This window comes from Lactuca serriola, chromosome 1 (assembly GCF_051521515.1).
Source record: "Lactuca serriola cultivar US96UC23 chromosome 1, Lser_US96UC23_V15, whole genome shotgun sequence".
NCBI classification, from domain to species: Eukaryota; Viridiplantae; Streptophyta; class Magnoliopsida; order Asterales; family Asteraceae; genus Lactuca; species Lactuca serriola.
The window spans coordinates 50580932-50591609 of record NC_136408.1 but is presented as its reverse complement, the minus strand read 5'-3'; the positions used below and the strand labels follow the sequence as shown (position 1 = coordinate 50591609).

Here is a 10678-nt window from a genome sequence, read left to right as displayed (position 1 = left end):
ATTTAGCTTCTTAAGTGATTTTTAAAGATTTTATCAAAATACTTAAATTTAACTTATTACGGTGGAAATAAGCAATAATGAATAAACACCTTTTTTTTTTTTTCTATCCAAACTCTCCCTTAATTTTACAACATAATATGTTATTTCTTGTTAAAAAAATTTATAAGATAATTTGACTTTTCTAAGTAAAACCATCCATAACATTAATAGGAGTGTCAACCAAGCTTGATGTATTTTTACACATAGAACCCCCCTTGAATTTGAAGAAACGACTTGAAGGTCCCCATGATTCCTTCCACGTGCGAAGAAGAGAATTAATGGTCGTGTGTAAAAAAACGCGTAAACAGGAAATCAGAAAGAAGGAGAAACATTGAAAGTAACACCCAACAAAAAGCTTCCCTACGCCAACTTCTCTCCAACGGAATTGAATCGATTCAACACATTCTTGTTCCTCCACCACCCAACACCCCCCTCCTCCCATTAGGGTTCCACCTTCTCCTCCATAAAATCCATTTCGATTTCAATTCAATCAAGATTCACACAAGTTTTCCTCAAGGAACCAGAACCAAAACCAAAGTCGCCCGGCTTTCCGTTTCTCTCATTTTCCCCAGATTTGAACAACAATCAAAATCAAGAATCTCTAATTCGTAGATTTGGTATAATTGCAAAAATAAACAGATAGCCGCCCTTGTTTTAATTTGGGTGTTGTTGTTTTTCGCCAGTTGTACGATTCTTGTTGAAGTTTTTCTATTTGGGTGTTTCTAACATACGTCACTTGTCAAGATTTGGAGTAAAGGATTTGAATTTAAGAAATTCAAGACTCTTTATCGGTGAAAACTTATCATGATGCCACTTCATTAATTATGTTGAAAATAAATTATTTGGGGGTTTGATATATAGGGGATTCCGTGCGAGAAATGTGGGATGTCAGAAGGATTCATGAATCTCCTTTCGGTGTGTTGGAAGCCATTCACTAACAGTGGCGAAACAGGCGCTGCTTCCGGTGTCAATGGTAATTATAATGGCGATGGCGATGACTTTGAAAAAGATGGATTGTTATGGTATCGAGATATCGGAAAATACGGTGGCGGAGATTACTCCATGGCCGTCGTTCAGGCGAACCAGGTGCTTGAAGACCAAAGTCAGATCGAGTCTGGTCCTTTCGGTACATTTGTTGGCGTCTATGATGGTCATGGCGGACCTGATGTCGCCCGATACGTTTGTGACAACTTGTTCAGGAATTTTCAAGGTTTACTTCTCTTTCATCTCATCACTATTTGCTTCGAATCTAGCATATAATTATTCTACAACACATAGATGGATCACAATTGACAATTTGACATTGATATTTCATGATTACAGCTTGTGATTCAAGGAATGTTTATGCAAAATTGATAATCTGATATCCAAATTTTTGCTATCTCCCATTGATAATCATTACAAAATATTGATCTCATTGCCGAGGGTTTCTTTTTGACTTAATTTGCTTAATCGGGTTAAGCACTTAATTTGGGGAATTCTTTTTGACTTAATCGGTAGAATGACTTGATGGGTCATAGCCAAACGTAGTGTCTTAATGTATAAAGTCACTAACCCTTTACCTATTTCTCCTACTTCTTTTTCCTCTCAATTCCTCAAATGTTAAATTTTCTGAATATTGTGATTTCTTTTTTGGAATATCCAATCTAGAAAAGAAACATACCATATGTATACAACATCCAATATCATTCATTACGCATATACAGGACTTAATAGGAAAGATAAAGAAACAATCCCCTAAATCTGCCTTCAAGATTCTTTTATTTTGTAATTATTGAAGGGTGTTATAAACGTTTACCAATAGGAGATTCTCATTAAATTTTGCAGCAAGATCTACCGAGGATTATGGTGTGGTGACTCCAGATACCATAAAGAACGCGTTTCTTGCAACTGAGAATGGATTCACTGGTGTAGTGTCCGAGTTATTTAACACGCGTCCTAGCATTGCAACCGTTGGATCATGTTGCTTAGTTGGAGTTATATATCAGCAGACTCTTTTTATAGCCAATCTTGGAGATTCACGTGTTGTTCTTGGTAAAAAAGTTGGTAACACTGGAGGAATGGCAGCTATTCAGTTGTCATCAGAGCATAATGCAAATCTTGAGGAAGTTAGACACGAGTTAAAGAATTTACACCCACATGATCCACAGATTGTTGCTTTGAAACATGGAGTTTGGAGGGTCAAAGGCATCATTCAGGTTATTTTTAATGTTTTTTTTTTCCGAATTAAATTATTTCACTGTATCTTGTTTGCTGATAATTCTTACCATGTATTCGATTTGATTATTAATCACTCTTAAGTGCGTACCCATGTGAGTTCTTGATCAGATGTAAATTTATGTGTAAAAAAGATGGAAAAAGAAATATGGTCTTGTAGCTTATACCCAATTATATTATTTTCTCAAGGGTAGTGCTTATTGGACAGACATTAAGATTTATAACATATACGATTTGTGGGTATGGATTTATATGATGTGGGATTAGATAAAGATGCGACAAGGTGGGACCCACTTATCGAAGAATAGCGATTGGAGGAAATAACGTAATCAAATGGAAAAATCTTTTATGGTCAAAATAGTGGCTTATTATGAACAACCAAACAATTGGTACACGTAATTTTTGTTAGGAGGCCTTATGAACAAGTTTGTTGATAAATTTTTTATTTTGTTTTATGTTTTACATGTTTTTAGATGTTTTAAGTTTAGTTGATGGTTTTTTTTTCGAGGCGAATCAATGTTAGCATGTGAAGTTATCCAAAAAAGTTGCTTGTTTTAGCTCAAGATTGATTGTTTTCTAGGATTGAAATAGGTGTATATGGTGATATGTTTTTTATGGTAATTATGTTTGTAGATGATTTAGTTTTTTTTTTTTTTTGGTAATTAGGTTTCAAGGTCAATTGGGGATGTTTATATGAAACACACGGAGTACAATAACGATCAAATTTTACCAAAGTTCAGACTTCCTGAAGCAACGGTTATGCCAATCATGTCAGCTACTCCATCAATCCTTACTCACGACATTCAACCAAGTGATTCTTTTCTCATATTTGCTTCTGATGGTTTATGGGAACACTTGGGTAATGAAGAAGCCGTGGAAATCGTTCATAACAATCCACGCGCCGTAAGCTTTCCTACTCTTTCTACTTTCTAATTTCATCTTCACCCCTTGTACTTATCCCTCTTTCCATTTTTGGCTATTATCTATCTGTGTGGTCTATGTTTAGTATACGAGTAATTCAGACACTTAACGCCCATTGTCGTGTCATATCTTAAATGCATATATATATATAATATATGTTTGCGTATCTGTGGACATGTACGTATGTATGCCTATCATGCTATATTTGACTTGTCGGTATAGTAGGAGGCACACGGATGAAACGACAAAGCGTAAAAAACACGTAGGGGCAATTACGTCATTTGCCTATTAAGTAAAATAGAGACAAAACTTATTTATTAATTTATTTGGATGGTTGCAGGGAATAGCAAAGAGGCTGGTGAAAGCGGCGCTGCACGAAGCGGCAAAAAAGCGTGAAATGCGATATTCTGATCTCCGGAAAATCGACAAGCGGGTGCGGCGTCACTTCCACGATGACATAACTGTAATTGTGTTGTTTCTAAACTATGATCAGATAAGTAGGGCCACCTCCTCCTCCTCATCATCAACCAATGCTCCTCATGTCTCCCTTCGAAGTGCATTGGAACACTAGTCAATGTGTCTTTTGAATCATATAGAGTTTCATTTTAATCAACGAGAAAGAGATGGAATATGGATGTTGTTGAATCTCATAAAGTTTTAAGTTCTTTTGTAATATGATGATGTTTATTATCATGATCTTTTTACTACTATAACCCTTCATAATAATCTATTGGTGTTAGAATTTTTGCCCAATTCATCGTTGTTGTTTCTCTTTCAGGCAAAAAGCTATAGGCTAGCGCTATAAATTGGAGTAGATTATAGCTGTATAGCATACCATTTTAGGTTAGTAGTAGATACTTTTTAATCCTTATTAGTAGCATACCATTTTAGGTTAATAGTTAATGCTCCTTGATCTTTATTGATATTGGGATGTGCTTATTTAAATACCTGGGCTATGCGTTAGATACAATCATTGGGGCTGAAATCTAGGTAAGGAAACAACAGAACTATTTAAGCCCATGATCAGTGTGTATGTTTTCATTCTATTTTAGTTATAGTTGTACACTTGTATTGTCGCAACTTAGAAAGTATTAAAATATAAATGTTATAATTATTCTAAGGGGTAATGACTAGATAAGGTAACAGGCTACATTTTATTACTGTAATTTTTTTTTGGTACATGTTTTACCATTAAACTCATATGATCTTTAAATATAACTATTTAGCAAGTAATAGTAGGTTTAATCGATTTTTGGCTATTCTTCTGCTGGGTTAATACTATATAGAGCAACAAACTATGTTTATTGTACATACTTGATCATTGCTATATTTTTTTAAACACAATTTTCCTTACAAATGATATTTTTTGTTTAGTAAACATCATTAAGCTTCGAACTTATATAATTTTTATTTTTAAAACTTGTTTTACTATTTCTTTTATAACTTTTTACTCACTTTTTTTGTTAATTTTTTTTATAATTTTTTATATACATTTTTATTTACGTTTTTTCACGTTTAGCTAAGTTATTTAGATAAATTTCTATTAGATCGAAATAAAAGTATTAATACAAATGCTATTAAAAATGATATCTTCTTGTGAATCAAAAATTCTAAACACGTCCGTGAAAAGATTTCGTCACATTTAAAGTACTTGTTTAAATAAAGTACATTTTAACTTACTCTTTTTTGAGATAAAATTCCATCACGTTTAACATATTTTTTTCCTAGATGAGTTTGATTTATAGAAAAAGATGAAAGTTTTGGTAAGTAGTTTTCTATTTTGATCTAAAAATAATTTATTTGAGTAAATATATGTAAAAGGCGAAAAATATAAATAGAAGTGTAAAAAGGATTAAAAGGCTTAAAAAGGTTAAAAATATAATCAAAAAGTGGTAAAATAACTTTCTAAAAAACAATTTAAAAAGTAGTAAAAAAGTAAAAAAGAAAAAAGAAAATAGTGGTGTTTTTTTTAAGAGAAATGTCATTTTAGTAGTAAATTGTGTATAAAAACTAATTTAAGCAATGTACAAAGCATAGTATATTTTAATACTAATATATATATTTTAATACTAATATATATAAGTTATTAACCCATAAAAAGATGAGCATCTACCTCCTGACTATTGCCTTTCAAAATAGTATATTTTAATACTAATATATATAAGTTCAATGGTAAATATAAAAACTAAATATGAGGCAATGGCAAATCATATATAAAAAAATATAATAACTAAATATGTTCATAAAACATAGTTTCTTACCTTTTTACCTCTATACCTTAAGTTATTATCTCTTTCTTACCTAATCGTAAAGTAGTGGTCTTGATTATGGCTGGTGATTATTGTGAGTAGATTTAGTTGATTTTGAAATTTATAACAAGCTTTGAACTATTTTATTTGGTTTTTCTAAATATTATTTTTTATAAATTAGCTAAAGTTTAACTTATGCTTGAAATCATATAAATGTGGACAGTGTTGTAAATGAACAAAATATACGGTGAATCTTCGATATAAAGTTTGTTTTTTCGAATATGAAGAAGATTTGTTTCATTTGATTAAACGAACAAATAAGACTTGTGTGTGTTTATGATTTAGGGATGTGCGGCATGCAAATAAATTTTCAATTATGCTTGTAACCCATATGTAAATTTCTGTTTGCCACTTTATGAATTGATCGTTTAAAATATACCAATTACCAGTCGTAACTTATTGGATGGATAAGACTAAATTTAGATGAATGATGGATAATGACTTAAAGTGTAACATATTTTTTTGGTTTGTATATATTTAGTCGCTAAGTTTCTTTTTTCCACATTTTTCTATTGAACTTGTTGAATTGTTCAAAACACATCCTTATGACTTGCTATCGGAGGTTTAGCCGGTTTCCGACGGGGCTTCGGTCATCTTCTCCGACGAGTCTCCTGCCAAAAACACCAAAAAAACTTAGATTTATCGTTGTCGGAGCCATTGTTTGATTAATGTATGAAGAAACTTCGAAATTCTGATTTGGTCAATAAAGTCACACTAGAAATTAGCAACAAACTTCAGTCAGATCATTACAAGTTCATCTTAATTCCACATTTTTCTTATCAATAAGAAGAAATCGACTTTATCAAAATATGAGTTATGTTCTTAGTTGTTTTCATAGTTTTATTAACTAGCAAAATCTAAAAGTAATCTCGTGAATTAACTGATATGTCTAATGTTAAAACCCTAAAAATCGAATCATGAACTGTAAGATAAACAAGGTTGAAGAAAATTCATATGGGAAATCATTGGGGAGAGAGAGAGAGAGAGAGAGAGAGAGAGAGAGAGAGAGAGAAAGAAGAATCAAACCTGGGAACTTGATAGATGAGGAAATTGATGAGGCCTAGAAAAGGGGCATTGAAGGCATCATCAATGTTTCAAAAATAATCCCATATTGGTGTACGATTTTTAAGCTTAAGAACTCAAATCCATAAATAAATTATTCATCTTCATCTTCTTCTTCATATTTTTCTGTTCAAACTATAGAACTCAAACCCATAAATAAATTATTCATCTTCATCTTCTTCGATCTAAAATTCCAGATCTATCAACAACTTCTGATGGGTTTGTTCATCGTGTTCTTGCTAGATCTACCATGGATGAAATTGATTTGCTCAAGAAATCGTTTATGGGGTTTTATTCTTCAAACAACCGAAGTTTTCGGGGTTTTATTCTTCAAGAAAACGTTTGCTCAAGAAATGGTTTCATGTTTTCTTAAGAACACCATGAACGAAGGTTGATGTAACATCCCCTTCTGACACGTATCACAATATTGTCCGCTTTGGGTTCCCGACACGAAAACTTCCTAGGGGGTCACCTATCCCTGAATTGATCTTGCTCAGGCACGCTTAACTACAAAGTTCTTATGGGATATGTTGTCCTTACAGTTTTAAAACACGTTGTGAAAAAGAAGTTATCCACATCCTTTTTAAGTATATTAAGACCATGAGGAGGTTCCTATGGCATTTAGTATAAGTCCTTGGAGGGTTTCCATGTCTTCCTAGTATGTTTACTTGTTTAGCTCGTATGATATTTCCATGATTAGTGTAGACCGTGTGGAGGTTCCCGCGACAATTAGCCAAGACCACGTAGGGGGTTCTAGTGGCAGCTAGTAAATACCATGTAGGGGTTTCCCGTGGTACTTGGTGTAAGACCTTGGAAGGTTCCACGTCATCCCTATATGTTTATATGCATGGATTATGTGATATATGTAGCTTTTATAGCTAATATGATACGTGTTATGTGGATTGTGTGCGGGGTATGCTCTGGGTGACTCACTAAGCCTTAACTTACAATTTGTGGATTTGTTTCAGGTACATCTGAGCCCAAAGTCAATGACAAGACTTGATGACGCGACGTGCACTCTCTCACAGACGTTTTTATGGGAAACTCTGATGATTTGAAATAAAATTGTATTTGATATGAATTTCGAAAACAATTGTATTTGGGACTTCATGGTTTGTGGAAAGTATTTTGGTTAATCAAAAATGAAAAATTTCTTTTGCAAAATCGGGTCGTTACACTTGAATATAATGTCAGCCAAGGGTAAATTAGGAAAAACTATCACTATATTGCATCAATGCATCACCACCACTACATCTTCACCATCGGAGAGGCAATGACATAGATGATGACCATTACAATGTCCTTGATAGAGCGTATGCAAAGTGAGGAACTTTTCTTGAAGCGGGTGTACAAAAATCAGTAACCCTAAATTAAGTAACACATCACAAAATCAATAACACGATAATACCTAAATAAAATGGAATTGTTGGACATAGAGAGGAACATATAATAAGGGCAATTAAAGCAAATCAATAGAATCAACACATGGAACGCGATTTCTCCTCGCAAGGACAGCAGGTAGCAGGTCGCCGATGGTCGCTATGGAGGCTGGCGGCGTCAAACAAACTAGTGAATGCTGTTGTAGTAGTGGCCGACGTCAAGTAGGTGTCGTTTGATCGAGAGAAAAAATGCTGAATGGGTTGCGATCGTGAATGAAATTGAGGTTGAAAGGTACATCGATGGGGCTTGGTGGGCTGATGTGGGGAGGAAGATGAAGTGATAACACATTATAAATAAATTTGAAGAAATTATAACATTAAGTTCTTCTAGCTCATGTGGTAAGGTGTATGGTTTAGGAGTGGGAGGTTAAAGGTTCGAGTCCCCCTTCCTTCTTTTCTACCAAAAATCTTTTTTGTTTTAATTTGTAAATGAATGGCATGCCACATCAGTTGCCACGTAAGTCTAACAGTCCACCTGGCGTGCCACCTAAGCAAGCAGTACACTTCACGTCATCTCAGCAAGTTGCAAGTAAAAAAATGGTCAACGTGATTACAATAGTCAGTTTCTTATCATTTTTCGTTAATGAAATTTAAATTAGGACTAGATCATAAAATAGCCCAAAATAAGACTTTTTTGAAGATTTCATATTTTTTTATAAAAAAGGTTACCGATCAAGAAAAAAACTATAAGGGTCATGTGTTTCTTTGCCTTTTTAAGAAAATACCCGGTCGACATATATGAAAAATAATTGGTTCGACCAATAGAATAAATTGTCATTCATTAGACCCTACATAATATTCTTTTTATTTATAATAATAATAATAATAATAATAATAATAATAATAATAATAATTAAAATTTAAAAAGAAAACAATAAAAAGACAATACTAAAAAAAAAAAATTCAAAACGCAATTTGATGTGATGGATATTATAAGGTAATTAAAGGTAATTAGCATAACGAGGTTTTCTATAAGTATCTGTTTCTTTTTCTAATTCCATCTCTTGATTTGATTTTTTGTGTTTTGATGTTTTTTTTTTCTAATTTGTTTTTTAATTGTTTTTTAATTATTATTATTATTATTATATTTTAATATTATTATTATTATTATTATTATTATTGTTATAAATTTTGCACAAAATTTTAACATTCGGACGATATTACAAATTCGAATGACTGTATAAAATCGTTTTTTAAATATTTAAATATTTTAATATTAATATTATTATTGTTATTATTATTAAACAACATTTTATAAACCGGACATTATAAATTCGAATGGTTATATAAAATCGAAATAAAAACAAAGTTTCTCCCTATTAATTACAGACATTATAACATTAATCATTTCGTACCTTTTATATATATATATATATATATATATATATATATATATATATATATATATATATATATATGCCAAAAAAATGATGTCAAATCAAATGTCAAAAATTTGATTTGATTGACTTGAGGAGATGTAAATGTAGTTAAGGGGGTATTTATAGCACAATCATTAATAATTTTGAGGTAGAATATTAGTAAGGGTAAAGTGTAGTAGCATCCATAAATCATTAAAATAATAAGTTTTCTTTGTTTTCGTAGGTTTGTAAAAAACTTATTATTATTATTATTATTATTATTATTGTTATTGTTATAAATTTTGCACAAAATTTGAACATTTGGACGATATTATAAATTTGAACGACTGTATAAAATCGGTTTTTAAATATTTAAATATTTAAATATTAATATTATTATTGTTATTATTATTATAATTTTCGAACAACATTTTATAAATCGGACATTATAAATTCGAACGACTATATAAAATCGGAACAAAAACAAAGTTTGTCCCTATTAATTACGGACATTATATACTAATCATTTCGTATCTTATTTAAGTTATATATATATATATATATATATATATATATATGTAAAAAAAATGATGTTAAATCATATGTCAAAATTTTGATTTGATTGACTTTAGGAGAGGTAAATGTAGTTAAAGGGGGTATTTATAGCACAACCTTTAATAATTTTGAAGTACAATATTAGTAAGGGTTACGTGTAGTAGCATCCATAAATCCTTAAAATAATAAGTTTTTTTTTTTTTTTTTTTTTTTTTGTAGGTTTGTAAAAAAGTTATTATTATTATTATTATTATTATTATTATTATTATTAGTTGTGAGACCCATATATTATATGAGTTAATTTTAAAAAAAATGTTAAATATAAAGGTTAAAATATTTGAGAAATTTGAATTTATAAGAAAATAAGAAAAATAATGATTTATTATAATGAAAATGTTTTTTATCTTTTAAATTTAAACAAATAAAAAAAACTTTAATTTTGGGAATTTTCAAATTAAAATGTAAGTTTATTAGTGAAATTAATATTCATTTGTTACTTCATTTATGACAATTATTATATTAAAATATTATGTAAAATTTAATAATATAAAAAACTCAAAATGACTGTGAAAAAAATTAATTCAAAATAACTATAAAATAATATTTTGCAAAGTGAATGAAACTTTGACAAGTAGCAAAAAAAAAACCTTAATTTATTAGAAAGGATTAGAAATAATTATTATTTTGTAATAAATATACAACTTGAGGACTTTTTTAAATTTAACCCATATTTTTTAATAGAAAGTAAAAACGACCCAAATATACGACTTTACGATTT

The 10678-nt window shown here is 30.6% G+C and overlaps 1 protein-coding gene across 1 annotated transcript; it reads left to right on the top strand.

Annotated features, from left to right (window-relative positions):
• Positions 1-341: 341 nt before the first annotated feature.
• On the top strand, positions 342-3903 carry LOC145087965 (Protein phosphatase 2C family protein). The gene is made up of 4 exons (XM_079026132.1): positions 342-1249; positions 1867-2237; positions 2923-3159; positions 3518-3903. Exons 1-4 carry the CDS (start codon positions 925-927, stop codon positions 3746-3748), a joined length of 1164 nt encoding a protein of 387 aa, XP_078882258.1. The 5' UTR covers positions 342-924; the 3' UTR covers positions 3749-3903.
• Positions 3904-10678: the final 6775 nt, after the last annotated feature.